This window comes from Lepidochelys kempii, chromosome 3 (genome assembly GCF_965140285.1).
Source record: "Lepidochelys kempii isolate rLepKem1 chromosome 3, rLepKem1.hap1, whole genome shotgun sequence".
NCBI lineage: Eukaryota > Metazoa > Chordata > Testudines > Cheloniidae > Lepidochelys > Lepidochelys kempii.
In genome coordinates, this window is record NC_136382.1 from 9,269,290 (window position 1) to 9,293,954 (window position 24,665).

The window sequence follows — 24,665 nt, forward strand, 5'->3', positions numbered from 1 at the left end:
ATCTCTTTTGGTTCTTGGCTTGAAGTCCTTGCCAATCTGGCACAGATCCCTAAGGTGAGTCTCACCGAAACACTTTGAACAACTAGAGCGCAGCTTGCTCGCAGGCTTCGGCTTTGAGCAAGAAAGACAGGGCTTGAAACCTGGGACCGAGGCATTCCTTGGTACTGACAAACAGAACCCCAAAATTGGGGAACTGAGAAAAAACTAACGGATACTAAACAAACATATCTATCACTAACTAACACTAAGAACTATGTAACTAGGTAACTATATACAAGAAAAACACACAGAGAACTTGCTAAAGCAAGACCAAATTCTAACAACTGTCCTGGGCTGCAAGAAGGAACTGAGGGGAGCCAGGAGGGGCTTTGCCTTTTATACCTGCATGTGGTGGTGTGCAGCAGCAGAGGACACTTGAGCTGGTCTGATGGGTACTGCTGAGGGGGAAATTTCTGCCAATTGTGCTCACGGCACGCACACACCAAGAGTGGCATGCATGTGCAATCACTCAGAGAAGAACAAAAGCCTTCCAATCATTGTCATTTAAGTAGTGTAACTTTATCTCAGTTTCACAGAACTAATATTGATCTAATTGGTACCTATAGCTTCAGTGTAACAAATACCTAAAGCAGTAACAGCCCTTGCCCATCCAACACCACTTCAGACAAATGAAATTTAGTTTGGTGGTCTCCATCTAGTCCCCCTTTTGTACACATCAATTTCTCATAATTATTAGTCTCTATTCATGAAGATAACTGCAAGTGCAGGAGTGTCAGATGTAAGGCAAGACCCTGCTTTTCCAAAAAGCAGCTATGACAAAAACATTAGCCAGTGGCATTTCCACTAATATTCTCTTCCAACACAAGCTACATTGCTTAGCAATGTATCAATTTTCTATGTGAGAAACTCACAAGATAAAAAGTTTTCAGCCTTTATAATCGTGTCCTTGCAACACAAATTACATACATAACTGTTGCAGGGAGCATAAGCCAACATAAAACACATCTTAAATTCTTAAAATGTGCACAGATCACTTAAGAATTTCTATAGAAATAACATTCAAATACAAAACAACCTCAGAAAAGCCTGAATTGGTTACAAGTACCTTGCAGAAATCTTATTAATTAAACAGTGCATTAGAAGTTTGGTGTAGCTTTCCTTTATGGCCTATTTTAACAAAATAGCAGTCAGAAAAATCACTAAAAGCCTTACTTGTTAATGTTGCTTCCTTCCTTCAGCCTGTCACCTGCAGCACCAGTCTTAGTTGCCCTTTCACTGCCTGCTAAGTCCACCAGACTCAGTTTGCCCACTTTCTCACCCGATGTCTGAGGAACGGACAAGAGAAAAGTTACTGTTAAAAGATTTTACTCACTAAAATTTCCAGTTAAGTTTCACAGTTTGCCACGTTTTCAAATAAGAACGCAGGTTGTATTCCTTACTTCGGACCTTTTATCAAACACATTTTAAAATAAATATTATAACAAGAACTGAACATTTAAACATAGCGCTTTGAATCAAAAAATAATCCTTCTATTACTTTAGTTTCTGCCTCAAAAGTGGTAATGTGGGATGCACCAAGCACTCCAAGATCTGTAGCTAGACACCTAAGTACTGGAAGGGAGGAACGCAGCCAGTATCAGACAGGTATAAAGCAAGAAGAGTGGGAGGAGGGAACCAATGGAGGGAGACAGTGGACTAGGAGCCACAGATCAGGACGCTCAATCTAATCAGGGGCAACATCTCTAACTTAGTTTTCTCATTTTGAAAATAGGGATCAGCTGTTTGTCCAAAGCCACAGTGGGAGTCAGGGACTCCTGAATGCCAATCTCAGGCCTGCTGTATACTTAAAACGTAGGATGACTTAGCTATGGCACTCAGAGGTGTGAAAAAATCATACCCTTGAGAGACATGTATAGGCTGACCTAAGTCCTGTGCTCAGACTGCATCATTCTGAAAATAAGAATGAGCAAAGCAGGAAGTATGTTATAATTCCACATTTTATGAAGGGCAGATATTTACAAAAATACTAAGATGACAGGGAAGGTTTCCCACATCCCTTCCAAAGACCTTCTCCTTGAAGAAAAGGATTAAAAAACTTTCAACCCTCATCATATTGTAGACTTTAACCCAATAAAAGTTTTATCATAAATTCTTATCACTCTTGCAAGTTATAGCTGGACCAAAAATCAATTTTTCAAACATTCAACTTGGGATTTGGACTTCCCTTAAATTAATAAGTATCTTAAGCTTTGCCGTAGCTCCCATCACTGTAGTATGTAAGTGCTAAGAGTACAATTAAATTTTCAAAAGTACCTATGTCTCATAAAAAAAAAATCAATGGGACTGATTTTTTTCACTGGGATACAGGTACTTTTGAAAATGTTACTTTGTCTCAAAGCATACTGCACTTCCATCTCATAGCACAGTATGTTGGATCATCTAATTTCAGAACCCAAAGACAGCAGAAAAAAAGCCAGGCCAGAAGCCCGTGTTCCAGAAATTCATATAGCTGCATAGTCAGCAGGGTGGTCACTGGAGGACAAGAAGGGAAAGAGGAAAGCAAAACAACTATCTTGGGCCAAGCCTAACCAGAAGCATCAAAGAAACCAGAAATGCAATGTAGCAACAGAAAAACTACATGAAAACTACATGAAAAGTACAGCATTATAGGGAGTGTTGACATAGCAAAGAGAGTGATCTGGAGGCTGAGGCGGGGAGGGAGAACTGAAAGAGAAATATAGCATGGTGGGTGAGGGGGAGTTAAAGAAAGAGAAAAGGGTTAGACAATAAGAAAAAGATTAGGGATGCAAGGAGACAAAAATAAAGAAATGGAGAACAGGAGTCGGAGAGCACTTTGTGGGTAAAACTACTGTATCTATCATCTATTCAGATGAATACCACTTTTAGGCATTCAATATTCAGCAAATATAAGACAGACAAAATCTTACTAAATTATGCAGGTGATGTGAACACACACATTTCAGAACCCATATTAGATACAGGAGTGGCGTCATAACACTGAATCTGTGACATATTTCCACAACAAACTGATAAAATGTGCCCAGAATTCAAATTTCATCGAGGAAATCAGACAAAAGCAGTGGAGCTGAGAGGGACAAAACCCTTATTTAAAACCCAAAATAGCTTAATGAACAAAAAACTACAGAATGTGATTAGTAGTTTTTGTTGGTTTTTTTTTTTTTTTTTTGGTTCTTCCTCGTTCAGCCATGGGGGCTTCAAACAGAGCACAAGTGGAAAATACCTATTTCCTGCCTTGTATCCATCACTCCTAGACCCCTCCCACTCCCACATTCGGGGAGAGGGAACGCAAACTGGGGGTGTGTAAAATCAAAGAATAAAACTCATTTAAGCTAAATGCTTTATGTCAATTCTACATTCAGTATAATTTGTTTTTCCACACTCTCCTCAAAGTGAGGGGAGAATTTGATCAATGATGCTGGATGCTCAGCTGGCATTACATTGTTCACTTTTCATAGAATCAAACTCATAGAACCATAGGATCAGAAGGGACCAAAAGGGTCACCTAGTCTAACCCCCTGCCGAGATGCAGGACTTTTTGTGTCTAAACCAACCACGACAGATGGCTATCCAGCCTCTTCTTGAAAATCTCCAGTGAAGGCACTTCCACAACTTCACCAGGCAGTTTGTTCCATTGTCCTGCTGTTCTTATAGTTAGGAAGTTTTTCCTGAGCTTTAATCTAAAACTGCTAGGCTGAAGTTTGAACCCACTGCCTCTTGTCCTGCCCTCTGGGGAAGAGAGAACAACTTTTCTCCATCTTTTTTATGGCAGCTTTTTAGGTATTTGAAGATCACTATCATGTCCTCCCTTAATCTCCTCTTTTCCAAACTAAGCCTACCCAGTTCCTTCAGCCTTTGCTCAGATATCTTGCATTCTGTCTTTGTTGTCCACCTCTGGATCCTATCCAGTTTCTCTACATCCTTTCTATATAGCGATGATCAAAATTGGGCACATTAGTACAGCTGAGGTCTACTCAGCAGTACTATCATATCACCTCCTGTGACTTGCATGCTATGCCTGTTAATGCAACCCAAAATTGCATTTATTTATTTATTTATTTATTTTTGCAGCATGTTGACTCATGTTGAAGTTCTGATCCACCACAACTCCCAGATACTTCTCAGCAGTGCAGCTGCCAGGCTAGTTATCCCTCATTCTGTATTTGTGCATTTGTTTTTTCTTACTTAAGTGTAGCACCTTACATTTGTCTTCATTGAATTTCATTTTGTTGTCTATAGCCCAGCTCTCCCATTTATCAAGATCCCTTTGAACTTTTGCTCCATCATCTGAAGTGTTTGCAAACCCCTCACCTCCAGCTTTGTGTTACCTGAAAATTTGATCAGTATGCTCTATATTCCTACATCTGATTATTTTACTGACTGCTGGGAACTAATGAGACAAAAGGAGTTGTGAAGCTTAAGACTGGTTACCTGATTAGTTAGGTTAGCTTTGCCTTTAGAAGGGCCACAGGCTCAGCACATAGCTAACAGGAAAAAGACAAATTTAGCTTAATAAGATTAACCAAACTGGTTTAAGTTTGTCTTCAGAAGTTCTCCGATGAAGTGAGCTGTAGCTCACGAAAGCTTATGCTCAAATAAATTGGTTAGTCTCTAAGGTGCCACAAGTACTCCTTTTCTTTTTGCAAATACAGTCTAACACAGCTGCTACTCTGAAACCTCTCAAATTTTTGTATTTTCAAGTTAAATTTGTTACGCCATCACTGCTAGGTTGTAGAGGTTAAGGAAAAGTAAATATGTTTCTCATCAATAAAAGGTAAAACAAAATTAAAGGAAAGAAAGTACTCCTGACTGAGAAAGTGAAATCTTTATAACATTTTCAGCAAACATACTTTTGGAAATATATGCTTGCATATTTATACCTGCCTCCGGAAATTTCCACTACATGCATCTGATGAAGTGGGTATTCACCCACAAAATCTTATGCTCCAATACGTCTTTTAGTGTATAAGGTGCCTCAGGACTCTTTGCCGCTTTTATAGATCCAGACTAACATGGCTACCTCTCTGATATTTGGAAGTAGTCCATGAAAAAGTTACAACCTGAAATCTTCATACGTGCACAAAGGTTTTTTCATTCTGAAGTGTACCACCACAAAATGTTCCATCAAATATTTGCTCGTAAAGAACAAAGCCAATTTTATATTCAAACACTCTTCCAATACTTCAGTTTCCCACCCCCAGACGCTATTATTACACTAGTATTACTGTAGTGCTTAGGAGCCCCAGTCATTGAACAGGACCCCACTGTGCTAGGTGCTGTACAAATACAGCACAAAACAACAGTCTGTGCCCCGAAGAGATTACAATTTAAATATAAGAAAAGAGGCAACAGATGGATACAGACTGACTAATAGGGGAGTACAAGAAAACAGACAATATTGGTCAGTGCGATAGACACTGGTTTCAGCACATCAGCAGCTGACCACTGTCAAGCTTTTTATAGGCATCATACCAAAGGGGTGCTTTACGGAGGGATCTGGAGGATAATGAGTCAGTTTTGCAGACATTTTACTTTCCATCTAGCCCCCAAATCTATATTACAAACTCTTATTTTAAAACACATGTTTTATTGCTTCAGATATTAGGATTGAGGAATCCTCATTAAATCTACTGCAGTTTTGGGCTTGCATCCTTATATTACTGCATTTCAAAAGCCAGATTTCAGTCTTACATGTCCATCAAAACATCTAAAAAAACCTAGCTTCATTACATATGTACACAAGCACAGCAGTCTATTTAAACATATTATAAAAGCCATGATTAGAATCTGTAGCTTGGATTAGACATCAGAGGTTAAAATCTCTACCTGCAAATCTCCTGCTATTACTTACCCCTGATTGTACATCATACAGTGTGTGTGTGAGGATGATCTTGAAGACTGCATGTGACCGACTGCTCTCTTCATTCATGTTGGTTGCAGCCACTGTTCGAGATTTGTTACCCTCTGACATCAAAGACTCTATGTCCTAAATAAAATCATAAGGCCTTTAATAATATGTACTAGGCACTATCTGCACAAACATTGCTTTCACTAAACTACTTCAACAGATAGTAAAAATAAAATTTTGTTAAATGTAAAATAGACACAAGTTTCTCCCTGGGTTTGATTTTTTTTAAGTCTCTAAAGATAAAATAGCACAATATTGTGCTATTTTAAGTTAAAGAGTAAGCAGTAAACAATCACTGAGCATAATTCAATTTAAACAACATAACTATATGTACGTTGTCCGTTAACTTTATTTGGATTTCATGGTGAGGGATACCATATTCCTTTTTATTGGTTGGCTGCCTGAACAAAACATTAATTTACTGCAATGAACAAAGTAGAATGGCATTTCATTTGTGAAATACTGCAGCACTTTAGCTCACTCAGTAGTTAGAGCTTTTCATTAACATGCATTTTAATTTACAGAACCTCAAATTTTATAAAAGCAAAACAATCAACAGAACAGGCTATGAGGTTTCTCTCCTGGACAAAAGCTTGGGAAGTCCTAGAATGCCATAATTCATCAGTGGCTTCAGAGAGACCCTGAGGCATAGGAGCTGCATATTGTACATCAATTTTGAAAATGGTCCTTACTGCCCCAGTCACAAAATTTATTCACCCAACCTTTAGCAGGATGATCCTGGGGAAGGAAAAAGCAAAACAAAAACACAATGTTTTCCTGCGCTGAATGTGTGGAATTTTGCAAGACTGCTGTGTAGTGTGTACGGAAAATGTACGTGAAATAATTTTATTTATAGAAACTAGTAGTAAGGACTGCAAGAAATAACAGGGTGCTCGTAACAGGACTCATAAACCAACCTCTGTATTGCAAGTGGGTCTGCTTAGAGGCATAAGAGTTTTGGAATTCCATCTTATAATTACTAGCTCTTCTGACAGCATATCAAATAGCTTCACGAAGACACTGTGCTGCACAATCCTTAGAATCTGAATTACTTAGGTTGAACATAGGGTTGCTACATGATCATTAATAATACTCTTCATTTATTTAGTACATTCCATCCAAGGATTTTAAGTGCTTTACAAATACTAACTAGTTAATCCTTTGTTCCCATTTGAGGAAATGGAGCCACAGAGAGATGAAATGACCTAACCAAGCCTCAAAGCACATAGCAGGGTATCTGCTCTTTATTTTCTCCAGTGAAGGCAATGCACCAACCTTCCTTGTGAATCTGTTACATGTCCAAACTGTTTGTATAGCCTGGGTTACTACGACTATGAGTTAAGGTTGCAGCAAGGAAGAACTATTAAACCAGCCTTGTAAATCTTCCATTTCCCCCTTTTTTTTTCCCCCCTTCTTCAATCTTAGGTGGTAAGAGTGGTACTCACATGTTTAAGACTTTCATAAAGGATTTCTTTAAGCACATCCTCTCTTAATCCCTTAATTACCAAAACATAATATAAAAATAATCTCACTACTATAAACAACCACTTGAGCAGTGACTATAAGAATTACCAGTTTCAAGACCTATTCCGTCCCTAAAATTGTCCCTTACCTTGTAGCTGGCGACAGCCAGTTTAGAAAGTCCATCTACATAAGGACCAAAGACGTTGTGCTCTCTAACTTTTAATGACTGACGGCTTCTGTTTAAAAAAAAAAAAAAGATTTGTACTTACAAAGGGGCAGCCATCCAAGTACAATAAGGTTTTTAGTGAAACCACAAATTTTTATCAACTTACCATTCAAAGCACTACACAAGATGACAAGACCCCATAGCTACCGTTCAAAGCAGGAATGGTTTAGTGTTATAGTGCGCTAGAGAAAAAACCCACCTGTCTATACATACAGTGCTGGCAATTTCCTGTTCCTCACTTCATGAAAATCAATTTGAGCATGAGACTAAGTGTTTGGCACATATTGGGCCTTTAAATAACAATAAAGCAGCTATTTGTGCGGGGTGGAGGGGGCAGTCTGGAAGACAACACTATCCCATAACAGGGATAAGTCTTGAACCCTGATAGGATGCCTAATAGGGAGTCCATTAGGGCAAGGTAGGGAGACAGCCTTCGCTCATAGAAACAAGATCATGTTACATTGTTCGTGGTCAAGCATCCTGTGTGTGTGTACTGCTTACCCTTTGGGGTCAAGGAGATCTCTAACTTTCTCATTGTAAATCTCCATGTAGGACACTTCCACTTTGAAACTCTGTTCTTCGTTTTCCTCTTTCTGTGCTCTTTCAAAGAGACCACTGCAGAGTCTTGGGATTAATCCAGGCTTGTCGGCTGTACCCATCATTGTGTAAGATTTTCCAGACCCTGTGCATTTGAAACTAGTGTTAGTGCTTTTACAACAGATTTTTTGGGGTGATGGGAATAAGGGGGAAGTAAAGGGCAAAGAATGGTTTGGAACTTTTCACAATTATCTTTAAACACAATTTTCTGTATGTAAAGGAACCAAGACACCAATTAAAGGACAGAGTAAGAAGGGCAGCCTACTTATTAAATCAAGCTGAAAAGGAAACGCCAAGCTATGTAAATTGATTGAAAGCACTTATCAGCCTTATCATGTACATCAATTTAATGCCTACCTGAGTTTCATACCTACACAGTGCAAGTTAGCCAATTAAACAACCCAAGCCATCTTTGTTTATCAAATTAAAAAATGATGAGCAATGACTACCTAAATGCCAAGTCAGGGATCTTCCATTACAGAATATTAAAGATGCAACAAACCCAAGGACGGTCATGATCACAGAATATTCAGGAGACACTTATCTACAGTGTGGGAAAGCAGGGTAGCAGGGCACCAGAAATTAGCAATGTTATTCCAAAATGCCTTCTCACCTCAGCCCTCTAACAAGTATTAAAAACAAACAGAAAAAAACCCACACCTTATCTACATTGCTGTATTTGGAAAAACCCTAGCAATGCCACAAAGCTAGCCACAGAACAATTATTTCTGTCACTACACGTTTCTCATCAACAGCACTTTTTACACTCTGCAATGACTTACCAGTCTGTCCATAGGCAAAGATACATGCGTTGTAGCCCTCAAAGGCATTCTGAAGAATATTCTCTCCAAGGCACTTGAAAACAACATCTTGACCTAAAAATAAAATAAAATCTGACATTCAGGGAAAAAAGATAACTGCTTTTACAGTCATGCCCTTCAGACTCCAAATCAGACAAAAAGAACTAACTGTCTGAAAGATGTAAATCTTTCATAATGTATCTCAATTAGAGAGTAAGGGGTTTGAGAGAGGGACAATGGATATAAAATCTGGAACAATTACCCTGAAGTCTATGGTATTACTCCAGATTTATATTCCTGTAAATTAAGCTAGAAACTGGTTCTGTATCTGTTTTTTCTGTGAACACTCAACTACCATCTATTGACAATCACAGAATTTTGTGCATTAGCAAAACAAAGGAAGACTCACAAAATGTACCTTATTCATTTATTTTGATAATTGTAGTTTAATTTTAAATAAGGTAATACTTTATGGTCTACTAGTAAGTGTACTTTACAGTACTCTGTAAAATAAGTGAAAATATAGTAATAGACTTTGCCACCATATCACTTTGTTATTAAATCTTTGCAGAGAAGAGACTACAATTATGTTGGAGAGAATTACAGTATAAGGCATGTGGATCAGCAAACTTTAGGATAGTTTTTCTACTGTAATAGTACATGTAAACCTAGCCACCCTTAAAAGTTTTGTTTGCATCTTTTCCCGCTAGAGTGGAGGAAAGTTTGTCAATTAGATTTTGTTTAAAGCAGTCGTACAGTGAATCACAGAATCATAGAAATGTAGGACTGGAAGGGACCTCGATAAAGTCATCTAATTCAGTGTTCTGCACTGAGGTAGAGCAAAGTATTACTCAGACCACCGCATGAGGTGTTTTGTCTAACCTGTTAAAAAACCCTCCAGTGATGGATATTCCACAACCTTCCCAGGTAGCTCATTCCAGTGCTTAATTACCCTTACAGTTAGGAAATTTTTCCTAATATCTAACCTAAATCTCCCTTGCTGCAATTTAAGCTCATTACTTCTTGTCCTGCCATCAGTGGTTAAGGAGAACAACTTATCACCTTCTTGTTTATAACAGCCTTTTACGTACTTGAAGACTGTTATGTCCCCCCTCAGTTGTCTCTTCTCCAGACTAAACAAGCTCAATTTTTTCAATTTTTCCTCATAGGTCATGTTTTCTAGACCTTCAATCATTTTTGTTGCTCTCCTTTGGACTTTCTCCAAATCTTTCCCAAAATGTGGTGCCCAGAATGGGACACAATGCTCTAGCTGAAGCCTTGTCAGTGCTGAGTAGTGTGAAAGAATTCTTGCGTCTTGCTTATAACACTACTGATAATACATTCCAGAATTATAAGTTTTTATAACAGTATTATGCTGATGACTCATATTTAGTTTGCGATCCACTATAGCTCCCATATCCTTTTCTGCAATCCTCCTTCCTAAGCAGTCATTTCCCATTTTGTACTTGTGCAAACTGATTCTTCCTTCATACGTGCAGTACTTTGCATGTGTCCCAATTGAATTTGTCCTTACAGAATTTCACCCTATTTCAGACCATTTCTCCAGTTTGTCAAGATCCATTTTGAATTCTAATCCTGTCCTCCAAAATATTTGCAATCCCTTCCTGCTTGGTATTGTGTGAAAACTTTGTAAGTGTACTCTCGATGCCATTATCCAATAATTTTGGAAGATATTGAATAGAACTGGAATCAGGACAGATCCCTGAGATGCCCCCCACTCGATATGCCCTTCTAGCCTTAATATGAACCCATTGAGGAACTACTCGAGTACGGTTTTGCTATCAGTTGTCCACCCACCTTATAGTAGGTTCATCTATGTTATACTGCCCTAGTTTGTTTATGAGACGGTCCTATGAGACAGTATCAAAAACCTTACTAAATTCAAGATGTATCCCATCTACTGCTTCCCCCATCCACAAGTCTTGTTAACCTGTCAAAGAATGTGTCATTCTGATAATTATGTAACACATAGGCAGATGGCAAGATACTTTAAATCATACATCAAATATTCAGAACTCTTCTCTCAAAAAGTTTTCCCTTCCCTGTAAAATTTCTTTCACCCAATGACCAAAGTAGAACTTAGTTATACTGTACTGCTATAAATTTAAGGCCCGCTCTTCAATCTTACACACACAAAATTCCATTTGAAGTTAATAGGAATTTTGCCTGACTACGGACAGCAGGATGGGGCCACGTTTTCAAACCTTTAATCCAGAGAAAACATGACAGACTATGGGTAACATTTTCAAAAGCATCTAAGACTTTTCTTCACGTACAGCACTGATCTGTAGGATCAGGGCCTATTTTTGGGTGTACAAGGCCCAGTCTTGCTCCTATTCAAATCAATAAAACTCACATTGACTTCAGTGGAAGCAGGACTGGACTCTTTAAACCACTGCAACCTAAACCACTAAAGAATAAGGCCACAATTCTGAAAGGTACTACAGTGAAATTACTCATGTGTTGCTGAACTGGGCTGAGTGGTGGCAAGCTTTACCACAAAGGTGAACTTGGCATTGATTCTCAAATTATGTGTAGAAATAGGAATAGAAATATTTTAATTCATATGTCTGGATTAAGTATTTTAATGGAGATATCTGTGTGAATCAAAATGGCAAATTAGTTACATTAATCAATTACCTATACTGTATATAGATTGTAATGCATGTTTATTGGCTGCTACTACTCTAAACATTATGTTTGACTACAAAGAAGGAAGGATTAAGGTAGCAGTTTTAAGACTTTGCTTACTCTCTTGACAATGAGCAACCACATAGAGAAAAGGTTTTCCATGCCATATGGTCTTTGCCCTTTACCAAATAAAGGATTGTAATTATCATAGAATCACAGAACTGGAAGGGACCTTGAGAGGTCATTTAGTCCAGTCCCCTGCATGCAAGGATGGACTATGAATTATGTAGACCACTCCTGACAGGTGTTTGTCCAACCTTCTCTTAAAAATCACCAATGATGGAGATTCCACAACCTCCCTACGCAATTTATTCCAGTGCTTAACTACCCTGACAGTCAGGGAGTTTTTCCTAATGTCCAACCTAAACCACCCTTGTTGCAATTTAAGCCCATTGCTTCTTGTCCTAACCTCAGAGGTTAAGAACAACAATTTTTCTCCCTCCTCATGGTAACAAACTTTTATGTACTTGAAAACTGTTATCATGTCCCCTCTCAGTCTTCTCTTCTCTGGACTACACAAATCCAATTTTTTCAATCTTCCCTCAATAGGTCATGTTTTCTAGACCTTTAATCATTTTTGTTGCTCTTCTCTGGACTTCCTCCAATTTGTCCACATCTTTCTTGAAATGTGGCGCCCAGAACTGGACACAATACTCCAGTCGAGGCCTAATCAGCGCAGAGTAGAGCGGAAGAATTACTTGTGTCTTGCTTACAATATTCCTGCTAATACATCCCAGAATGAGGTTTGCTTTTTTTGCAACAGTATTACACTGTTGACTCATATTTAGCTTGTGATCCACTATGACCCCCAGATTCCTTTCCACAGTACTCCTTCCTATGCAGTTATTTCCCATTTTGTAGGTGTGCAACTGATTGTTCCTTCCTAAGTGGAGTACTTTGCATTTGTCCTCATTGAATTTCATCCTATTTACTCCAGAACATTCTCCAGTTTGTCCAGATCATTTTTAAATTATAATCTTATCCTCCAAAGCACTTGCAACCCCTCCCAGAACGCTATCGTCCGCAAACTTTATAAGTGTACTCTCTATGCCATTATCTAAATCATCGATGAAGATATTGAACAGAACATGACTCAGAACCGACCCCTGAGGGACCCCACTCATTATGCCCTTCCAGCATGACTGTGAATCAATGATAACTACTCTCTGGGAATGATTTTCCCACCAGTTATGCACCCACATTATAATAGCTCCATCTACGTTGTATTTCCCTAGTTTGTTTATGAGGTCATGCGAGACAGTATCAAAAGACTTACTAAAGTCAAGATATACCACATCTACTGCTTCCCCCCATCCACAAGGCTTGTCACCCTGTCAAAGAAATCTATCAGGTTGGTTTGAAACAATTTGTTCTTGACAAATCCATGCTGACTGTTCCTTATCACCTCATTATCTTCTAGGTGTTTCCAAATTGATTTCTTAATTATTTGCTCCATTATCTGTCTGGGAACAGAAGTTAGATACTTTCTTTTTCATAGCTGTCACGTAAACAGAGTGCAATCATAGAATCATAGAATATCAGGGTTGGAAGGGACCTCAGGAGGTCATCTAGTCCAACCCCCTGCTCAAAGCAGGTCCAATCCTCAACTAAATCATCCCAGACAGGGCCTTTGTCAAGCTTGACCTTAAAAACCTCAAAAGAAGGAGATTCCACCACCTCCCTAGGTAACTTATTCCAGTGCTTCACCACCCTCCTAGTGAAAAAGTTTCTCCTAATATCCAACCTAAACCAACCCCACTGCAACTTGAGACCATTGCTCCTTGTTCCGTCATCTGCAACCACTGAGAACAGTCTAGATCCATCCTCTTTGGAACCCCCTTTCAGGTAGTTTAAAGCAGCTATTAAATCCCCCCTCATTTCACCATTAAGCCAAGCTGGTCGCCTGCCATATTTACTATTCTTTCGACACATTGGGATGGTTTGTCCCTGTAACCTCAACAGGGATTCCTTGAAATACAGCCAGCTCTCCTGGACTCCTTTCCCCTTCATGTTAGTCCCCCAGGGGATCCTACCCATCCGTTCCCTGAGGGAGTCGAAGTCTGCTTTCCTGAAGTCCAGGGTCCGTATCCTGCTGCTTACCTTTCTTCCCTGTGTCAGGATCCTGAACTCAACCAACTCATGGTCACTGCCTCCCAGATTCCCATCCACTTTTGCTTCCCCCACTAATTCTTCCCGGTTTGTGAGCAGCAGGTCAAGAAAAGCTCCCCCCCAGTTGGCTCCTCTAGTACTTGCACCAGGAAATTGTCCCCTACGCTTTCCAAAAACTTCCTGGATTGTCTATGCACCGCTGTATTGCTCTCCCAGCAGATATCAGGAAAATTAAAGTCACCCATGAGATCCAGGGTGCGATCTAGTAGCTTCCGTGAGCTGCCGGAAGAAAGCCTCATCCACCTCATCCCCCTGGTCCGGTGGTCTATAGCAGACTCCCACCACTACATCACTCTTGTTGCTCACATTTCTAAAGTATCACAAGACTACAGTAAATATTACCTGCATATTTTTCTTTTACAGATTCATCCAAAGACCAGAAACAGTGATCATAAGCAAACACCTGTAACAAAACAAACCAACAGGACATCTTATAAAAACTATAGTCAAATCAAAGCAAAAAAGGCATCCTTATTTTGTTAGCGATATAGGTGGTTAGCTGATATATATGCCTCTGCTGCCATTCTAACCATCCTCCACAAGACACCTTTATTTGTTTTATATTTTTGTGCTTAAACAAATTCAAGCTGATTTACTTTACTGTAATTTTATATGGTTTATTTTATCAGTCCCATTTACAAGCTGTTTAAAACAATAAGTAATGACGATATAAACATGCCAATAAACTAAATTTTTAAAGGTGGGACGAGGAGATAAGACCCATCTGCATATAAAATGCAAAATATGAAGGGAACATAAGTCAGCAGCAATGAGTTTGCTCTAATGCAGATACCAGAAAATGCTTTAAAAAACAAACAAACAGTCTATTCATTCACAGTCCTCAATGCTTAATATGCAACTATGTTCTCATTTGTTTCTGAGAATCATTTTTTGGCTAGACGTGTGCAACGGTCTTCTGCAGCAAGGAGATTCTTTGAGGAATGTGTAGTTTGGATTTTTTTTGTTTTTCTTTTGATAAACAGCAGCCGAACAACTGCACTTTTTAAAAAAATAGTAAATATTTGGATATTTGAAGGCTGAACAATTGATATACCATAACTTTTCAAAACACTGGTTGAAAGTGTAATCAAAAACTTACCTTTGGCTGGCTCCTGCAGTTCCCAGAGGAATCATCATCAGGGGACAAATGAGAATGGGCATGTGTAAGAAAAAACAAAGACAAAAATACAGTTAATTATAGGGATCTCAGATCTGAGAAAGAAATACAACCCATTAAATATGAAATTGAAGATTACATGTTAACTAGAAAACTCAACTTTCTCCATAACTCCCCTTTCAGCTTCAAGTTCAAAATCACTTTCCAATATAGGAACTAAAGCTTATGAAGCACCCTTTCCAAAAGCAGTATCTAGGATATTTTCCATAGTAACCTAACTTTTAAAAAAAAATTCAAATTAAGCTTAGTTTAATTCTCAAAGGAGCCAACCATACCAACAAAACTGGGCAAAAGTCTCTCAGGACATACCTACAACAATAGGGTGCTGGTCAATAACTAGGACTATTAGGCACTATGATAGTACAAATAGGGAGGGGAAGAATATGGTCACTAGTAGAACCCTACCAAATTCATGGTCCATTTTGGTCAATTTCACAGCCAGAGGGTTTTAAAATTGGTCAGTTTCACTATTTCAGCTGTTGTAACCAGGGGGATCCACTCAAAAGGTGATCGGGAAGGTGGGAGGGGGGCATCACAAAGCTGTTGTAGGGGGTCATGGGTTTGCCACCTCACTTCTGTGGTACCTTCACAGCTGTGCAGCAGCCCCGAAGGTTCCTGCAGCAGGAGGAGGCTCCCAGAGATGGATGTGAAGCTGATCTGCCTGTGTTGCTGTGAGCACCCCAGCCAAGGGCTCCTAGCTGCTAGCCTCAGCCAGTGGTGGATTAGACCATGGGCGCTCCGGGAGCTGCAGGGGGCAGAAGCCCCGTGACCAGCCAGAGCTGTGGGGTGGCGGTGGGGGGGCAGAAACCTCAAGCCCAACTCCAGGGCTGCTGCAGCACAGAAGTGAGGGTCTACCACCCTCACTTCTGTGCTGCCTCTGGAGGTAGGTCTGATCTCCCCACCAAGAGAGGCAGTGCAGGGGAAGAACAAGTCCCACCTCAGCCCAGCCCAGACTAGCAGCTAGGAGCCCCCAGCTGGGGTGCTCCCAGAAGCACAGGGAGATCAGATTTCATAGGGAAGGACTTATTTCACGGTCTGACATGTTTTTCATAAATACCCAAACAGAAGTGCCTTGTAGTGAGCCCTTAAAATAGTTGCAAATGAAGTCTAGCAGACTGACTAAAGAGGAATTGCACAGACTCTGGACTAGTCTACACTGAAAACATATATTGGCATAGCTATGTCTCTCAAGTGTGTGAAAAATCATCCCCCGAAAGATGTAGCTATTTTGACATATCCCATAACGTAGACAGCACTAGGTTGACAGAAGAAATCTTCTGTCAACCTAGCTACTGCCTCTCAGGGAGGTGGATTAACTATGGTGACAGGAGAACCCCTCCCATCGCTGTAGTGAGCATCTACACTGAAGTGCTGTACAGGTTTAAGTATAGACACAGTCTCTGTCCATGAACCAAAAGGTAGCTTTTACCCATACCCAGTTCTGATCTACAGTAAGTCTCAAGATTACACTGACAACCTAGTCAATCTAGGTTGCCTTGAAAGAGTGAGTGGAGAAAAGGAGCACTCTCCCGAGTGTCTCAGATCTAGGTTAAGGGTTTTATACACAACAGCAAGATCCAGAGTGACTTTCTTGGCACTTTTCTCCAGGGGAGAAAAGACGGTATAAATGTTTTCAGGAAGGTTGGTCAATTCAGAAAAGATCATACCATATTATTGAATACAGTAAAAAATGAGAACATCAGATTAAAAAAATGTAAATATGTAGACTGGCATCAATGTAAGCAATCTCTCCCCCCGATCCCCCTCAACCCAACCCATCATGCAGAAGACTTGAGAAATATAGAAAATACACAGCTTTGGAAACAGCCAGCCTCCTCCTCTCCAGAACCTTACAAATGAAATCAGAAATCTGTTCTGACACATCAAATTTATTTCTTTTGGCAGGGAAGGGAAGGGTAATGAGATGAGAATAAGAAATAATTTTTTACTGGTCAATTAAGGCTGTGAAGCTGATTTATATTCATGGTTATTTTCGTGCCACTGGGTCTGTCTCAAAGAATGAAGGTTTGCTTATCAGTCCATCATGGAGAAAAACTTTTCTATCTGGCTCTGGTTCAGATCAAATATTAGCATTTGTTCCGATCAAACAGCAATGACAGCAGCCTTGGGTCAGGAGCAGAGTTAGAGCGTGACCCTTCTGGCAGGCTGGCACATGTTCAAGTCAAGAGAGTTACTTACTCTTGCTACAGCAGAATATGTACCAAAAGCAAGATAATAACACAAGAGAGCAGTAACAGTTTGTCTGCCAAACAAAAAATCAAAGCTTGGATACAGAGTTCATCACTGGCAGCATGATCAGACTCACGGGGAGATAGTGGCACTTGTCACCCTATATCACTCTTCAATTGGTCAGAGATAGGGGAGCCTGACATAGGACAAACTGATTCAAGACTAGAGAGAGGGCATAAAAGGACGGGGAGCAATCCTCTCCTCAGATTTTGGAACGTTCAAAAGTAAACAAAGTACATTTACATTTCAGCTGGCTCTCTGGCCTCTAAAATGTTTATGCTGTTTCACTGGAGGCTTCTCATAGGCTTTTGTATGAACTCTTATTTACACTAAAGGCATAATGGTATTTCTAAAGGGTGCCATCCAAAAATTCTCACTTTCTTTGCAAATCTGAACACTGAGTTTGAATTTATTAGAAGAAATAACTCTACTGTAAACCCAGACGCATTTATGTTTGTTTTATCCTGTCTTGAATTTCAAGGCAGGATTATGTTATCACGTGGTACTTAAAAACTTTCAGGCCTTGCTGGAGCACATATTATTCAGTGTTTGGATTAAAGTAGCAATAAGGACATAATCTCAAAAGTCATACATCACATCTGTAGTTTTCAGAAGAGGGATTACACTAGGCTGCATAAAACAGCAAGCTTAATACAGACTAAAGGCCTGATACTAAATAAGCACCTTGTTCTCTTCAGAGATATGCATACGCACATTATATCCTGTAATGTTTGTAGCCTCAATTACTGTTAATCTGGCTGTACATAAAGAGAAGACCTAAATCAAAGAACAAAGCACATAAAGAACACTACCTATTGAGAATGGCTCATAGGAACATAGTATACTGCATTCAAAGTATACAAAGACATCTAGAAGAGACACCGAAGTTTGGAGCTATAATTTTAGCCACGGCTCTGTGGACTTCAGATCTCTAGAGCAGTGTTTCTCAACCAGGGGTATATGTACCTCCAGGGGTATGTAGAAGTCTTCCAGGGGGTACATCAACTCATCTAGATATTTGCCTAGTTTTACAACAGGCTACGTAAAAAGCAGTAGCCAAGTCAGTACAAACTAAAATTTCATAAAGTCAATGACTTGTCTATACTGCTCTATATGCTATACACTGAAATGTAAGTACAATATTTATATTCCAATTGATGTATTTTATAATTATATGGTAAAAATGAGAAAGTAACCAATTTTTCAGTAATAGTGTGCTGTGACAGTTATATTTCTATGTCTGATTTTGTAAGCAAATAGATTTTAAATGAGGTAAAACTTGGGAGTATGCAAGACAAATCAGATTCTTGAAAGGGTACAGTAGTCTGGAAATGTTGAGAGTCGCTGCTCTAGAGCACAGTTTGAGCTGTTTATGGAGTTACCAGAACTCATGGAATTATTTCCCTGAAATTTAAAAAAAAAAAAAAAAGACCACGTTTTTAGTTTTATATACCCCTCTGTGCATGTTACCATGCTTTCCTGTAGCTGGGCACTCCAACTTTAATTGTACACTCACTGAATTACCTATCCTCCCTCCAAGACTGTCTTCATAACTGGAGCTCTTATTTGCTCCTTCAACGATGGTTCCAATTATAAGACTCTTAATTAACTATTTTAAGTAGCCTATTCATTTACAAGCTGGTTTTGAATTCTTGCATTATACTGTGTCACACTACAATCTACCACAGAGAAACCTATACAACTATAAATGCTTGCTCTCTATATCGGTTTTAAATTAAATATTTGTTTGTGGTGTGTAGCTTTAAGATACCCAATGCTGCAGTAGCAGAGTACACATGCAGCTGAGCAGGAAGAGACATAAGAGTGGTCAAACAAGTTTCACAGCTAAATTTGTAGATAGTATCAGTTGCAATGTTGTTGAAAGAAAAGGAGTACTTGTGGCACCATAGAGATTAACCAATTTATTTGAGCATAAGCTTTCGTGAGCTACAGTTCACTTCATCGGATGCATGCAGTGGAAAATACAGCGAGGAGATTTATATACACAGAGAACATGAAACTGTAACGAGAGTGATCAGGTAAGGTGAGCTATTACCAGCAAGGGGGGGGGGGGGAGACACGACAGGGAAGGGACACACCTTTTGTAGTGATAATCAAGGTGGGCTGTTTCCAGCAGTTGACAAGAACGTATGAGGAACAGTGGTACAGACTAACATGGCTGCTACTCTGAATATTGTTGAAGTATATGCAAGGATAGGCCTACATTACAATGTTAACTCGTTTCAGAGTAGATTTTAGCACAACCTCCCCCAACCAATCCCTCTCTCCCTCCCCACTACCATCCACATAGAAAACATCCGATCCAGGTTTGGAGTGCATTAAGCCTGGGCTAGCTTATCCAGCTGGGGGTTATAGGTTAGAGCATAAGCTCCACTTCAGCTATGGCTGGAACCAGATATTTTGCAGTGAAGAGACAAGCAAAACAAAAAAACAAAGCAAAACAAAACAAAAATCACTCTGGTGCTGACAGTCCTCCAATGCCCTTCCCACAGTTCCTCCTGGGAGGACTGACAAGTTCTCCTGCAACTGACACAATTGACTGGGGAAAAAACCTGCAGTGTCTCAGCACAAAACCATTGGCTATGCCTCCAGACTCTCACAGCCAAGAGCAGAAACAGCAAGGATATAGTAACATGGTAGGACTTTGCTATGGGGATTCTCCAGGCGCCAATCACACAGGCTAGCTCTGCAGTGAATAAAGACAAAAGAGTTTTGTCTTCCTGCATTGGGTGGGTTGAATCACTTGCATAACCTGAGGTTGGCGCGCACTGTCATGAGGACCACATGGTGAGCAAAAAAACCTGAATCCACAGATTATCAACTTCAATGCAGTGGGATTCAGAACTTTTGTGCAACGGAGTGGTGATCAGGTGCTGTTGTGCTTACACATACAACTGTGAAATGTACCTTAGATAGTCCAGGTTGTCTCAAATTGATAAGCAGAGGGTTTTTTTCACATTTACTTTTAGGTATTAGTAACTGCTCTGCATCAGAGTGACTTTAGGGTGAATATGCTACAGCTAGGGGAATATGCTACAGAAATTCTAGATATGCTTAATTAACTAAATCCTAGCAACTCCATAGACGCTTCTGTTAATGTAAATATACTGTATACCAGACAGTTGTGTTTATTACTAGTTTCATTTACTGTAGGTAGGGGAATCTGTATGGTGTTTGAGAATGACAAAAGATATGCAGCCCTGAGTAATCATTTATTTTGAACCTAAAACCCTTGCACCATTCATGATTCTTGACCCACATGCACCTATTCTCACTAGAAATGAGAGAAGGCAGGTTACACAAATATTTAGCATACTAAGTATCAAATCAAAAGAGACTCTAGTTTCCAACATTGGGGGTCAGAGTATATGCCTATGAGATTAGATTCCTGCATTTCTTATTCCCATTCATTAAAATCACTGATCTCAGAAAATTAAATCATGTTTAATGTTTAAACCTACTTAACGTGACATCAGCAGTGACATTTTAAAAGTTATTTTTGCTCATTTTGGCAACATCTTAAAATCACATTCCTTTTCTTTTCTTTTGGCCACTTCCTAAACCAGTGCTGAATGCAACATTCAGACTACAAGTGGCTCAGTTTCCAATCTGTTGCTGCTGCTTAGTGACACCCAGGTATGGAAGTGCTTGAATGTATGGTATCAGAGCATTTAGTCATTCAGGCAATTTGTAAAAGTTGTTACAAAGTTAAGCTACAGTAACAATTAATGAGTCAAGATGGGGAGAGTGGGAAGGTGGAAAGCAAATCAGATGACAAACACAAAATGGAGAAAAAGCCCCCATAAATCACAAGAAATTCCTACTACCAATCTTTCCAACACCTAATCCACCTTTGCTATCCCAAGAGAAGTATGTCAGAACCTGGTTAATATTAGCCTGTTCTCTTACTTTCTACAAGGAGGACCCCTTTTCAATCATGTGGAGGCTCTCAGTAGTCTCTGTCAACAGAACACCCTATAAACAGTTATACCTAGGAGGACAGAAAATAAGTTGTGTGGTGCTCCAGGGCAAGAAAAGGGATTCTGACTACTTGCATAAATGCCACAAAGCCAAATCTGTATCAGGCTAAATTTTTCAGCAAAAAAAAAAAAAAAAAGCTTTTGTGGAATGAGTTGATTTTCATTGGGCAGGGCGGTCTCAGTCTTCAGCATGAATTTAGATGCCGCTGACTTTTGCTTTGCATTCCCAAACAGCGGGTTGGTCTTCCTGTAAGTCTTTGGATCTGTGGATAACTACTTTGAGCAGAAAATTAAGTCAGGTACATAGGTCCACCTTATCTTGATAGAAGGTTAGAAAAAAAGGCACAGCAAAGGCCATTAATCATAGAAGATTAGGGTGGAAAGAGACCTCAGGAGGTCTTCTAGTCCAAGCCCCTGTTCAAAGCAGGACCAATCCCCAACTAAATCATCCCTGACAGGGCTTTGTCAAGCCGGGCCTTAATAACCTCGAAGGATGGAGATTCCACCACCTGCCTAGGTAGCCCATTCCAGTGCTTCACCATGCTCCTAGTGAAATACTTTTTCCTAACATCCAACCTAGACCTCCCCCATTGCAACTTGAGACCATTGCTCCTTGTTCTGTCATCTGCCTCCAAGAACAGCCTCGCTCCATCCTCTTTGGAACCCCATTTCAGGTAGTTGAAAGCTGCTAGCAAATCCCCCCTCACTCTTCTCTTCTGAAGACTAAAATAAGCCCAGTTCTCTCAGCCTCTCCTTATAAGTCATGTGCCCCAGCCCCCCTAAGCATTTTCGTTGCCCTACGCTGAACTCTCTCCAATTTGTCCACATTCTTTCTGTAGTGGGGGGCCCAAAACTGGATGCAATACTCCAGATGTGGCCTCACGAGTGCCGAATAGAGGAGAAAAATCACTTCCCACGATCTGCTGGCAATGCTCTTACCAATCCAGCCCAATATGCCGTTAGCCTTCTTGGCAACAAGGGCACACTGTGACTCATATCCAGCTTCTCCTCCACTGTAATCCCCACATCCTTCTCTGCAGAGCTACCGCTTAGACAGTCGATCCCCAGCCGGTAGCAGTGCATGGGATTCTTCCATTCTAAGCGCAGGACTCTGCACTTGTCCTTGTTGAACCACATCAGATTTCTTTTGGTCCAATCCTCCCATTTGTCTAGGTCAATCTGGACCCTATTCCTACCCTCCAGCGTATCCACCTCTCCGCCCACCTTCATGTCATCCACAAACCTGCTGAGGGTGCAATTCATCCCATCATCCAGATCATTAACCCGCAAAGCCAGTGAAAAGGAAATTGGGAATGCTACCTTCCAGGAAAGGACAGCAAGCAGAGCTATCCTAGGATTATAAGGGAGGGAACGACTAAGTAAAGGCCAGATTGAGGGACTGTGGGTCCAAAGGTGAAGGAAAAGGATCTCCTGTGGACCTAAGAAGCATTTCAGCTTGAAAGGTGAATTTCAGGATTGGCCACTGGCCAAAGAGGTTTTCTTGGGCAGTATGGGGGAGAAGCTTAGGGTCAGCCCTACAGAAATCCAAATACTAAAGGATTAATGCAGCTTGGTTCATATCAGTTTTTCTTCTATTGACATTAAGACATGAATCCTACAGCTTTAGAACAAAGTTAGTGGCAAAGCTTTACTGAACTGTTTTTTGCAGGTACTTCACTGAGGGGTGTGACAATGGACTTGTGGGTTTTAAGTTTGTATTTCACCATCAGCCCACACCCTGTAATATACTACAGAGGCTTTCCACTTATGAGAAGCAGGTAAGCTATCCAGGAGCCTATTGAACATCCCCAGCAATGCCCAATCAATAACTATGCAGATAGCTTGAGCTGTGTTGGACCAGGATGCAGCCACAGTCGTATAAGAGAAGGCCTCGCACCAGCTTGAGATAAATGAGCTGGCTGTACTCCATCTGAAGCAGATCTTTTTATCAGGTCCATCTGGTACCAAGATTGAGTTCACTTTGCCCTTTCTTACTCTGAGTAATCAACAGATGAAGGCGTTCAGAAAAAAATGTACACAATGTTTAGAAGTCCCAACAGACAGAGGATACATTCTCACATTGAAACTTCACTGTCTAGATACCAGCTGCAGACTCTATTTCAGGTTTAAGTGGAAAGCAAGCAACAGACCAGGTTAAACTGTTTCTCAAAATCTTTCAAAACCATTTACCCCAAGAAAATATATTGGCTAACAGAAGATATTTTGCTATGCCTAGCATATATAAGAGGATTTCATTAAGATGATTTTTCCTCTTGTTTCTTGATGGTACTAAAAGGTATACAACTAGTGCTGCATCTAATTGCAGCAAGATATGCCTGAGATAGGAAGCGTCCACTACGGAAACTCTGCTTACTTTAGGTTTCTGTAGCCCACCACACTTAACAACTTATTTCTATAGCACATTTCAGAGGATTGCGAAGTGCTTCAAAGGGGTTGTTAGTTTACCTACATATAAGGAGGAGGACAGTTTATAAAAAGAGAAACCTAAGGCACAACAGCATTACAGAATTCTGGCTATCAGTACCCTAGACCAGTGCTTCTCAAGCTATCTGATGTGGGGGACCGGCATTTTTTTTTTCCTATATGCATGCAGACAGGCAGCTGATGGGTCCGCGGACCGGTGCCGGTCCACGGACCACCACTTTGAGTAGCACTGCCCTAGACAACACTCCCTCCCACGGGTATCACTTTATAAAGCTTCCATCTACATATCTCTTCATGTTAAAACTGAAGATGTTTGGAGAATTTTTTTTTCCCCCATAAGCTTGGCAAAGTTTTCCTTTTTAGAACTAAGTATGCTCTTCAAGACAAAAAAAAACAGAGTAAATGTGAAAGCTTATATGCAGTTCAAATCCTAAAATTGTCTAGCTAGCAAAAACAAAAGAAATCACTGTTACTTAAATTCCTTCAGAGATGCAACACATTCCAAGCATAATTTGAAGTTACTTAGTTTCTACTGAGGACTAATTTCTGCTAGTTCATTTTTCAAAGTCAGATGTAGAAGAACAGTTTTGTGGGCTTTTAGTATTATCTGGTTGAAGATTAATTGTCTGAGTTATTAGTCTCAGTATGGTGTAATCTGCTTAGTCCCTCATCACATTTGAGCTCTTGGAGTATCCCATAAAGATCGTGTTATGACAAAAGGATTAAAATGTTATCCTTTAGTCAGTAGACATTTAGATGTTGGTGTACTGCTATGCCTCAGAGCAGCGGTTCTCAACCAGAGGTATGCATACCCCAGGGGTTCGTTAACTAATCTGGATATTTGCCTATTTTTACAACAGGCTACATAAAAAACACT

At 40.0% G+C, this 24,665-nt stretch overlaps 1 protein-coding gene across 5 annotated transcripts in view; it reads right to left on the reverse strand.

Annotated features, from left to right (window-relative positions):
- KIF13B (kinesin family member 13B) overlaps positions 1-24,665 on the reverse strand; it is a 206,194-nt gene that overhangs the window by 119,519 nt on the left and 62,010 nt on the right. For 4 of the 5 annotated variants that reach the window (XM_073335650.2, XM_073335648.2, XM_073335649.2 and 1 more), the window contains exons 3-9: positions 15,015-15,027; positions 14,258-14,318; positions 9,017-9,109; positions 8,139-8,319; positions 7,560-7,647; positions 5,891-6,025; positions 1,213-1,325 (exon numbers count right to left, since the gene is read on the reverse strand). In XM_073335650.2, coding sequence (XP_073191751.1) covers positions 1,213-1,325; positions 5,891-6,025; positions 7,560-7,647; positions 8,139-8,319; positions 9,017-9,109; positions 14,258-14,318; positions 15,015-15,027 — 684 coding nt within the window. Of the gene's footprint in view, positions 1-1,212; positions 1,326-5,890; positions 6,026-7,559; positions 7,648-8,138; positions 8,320-9,016; positions 9,110-14,257; positions 14,319-15,014; positions 15,028-24,665 lie in introns of those variants that run through there. The other variant, XM_073335651.2, reaches the window with a different exon arrangement.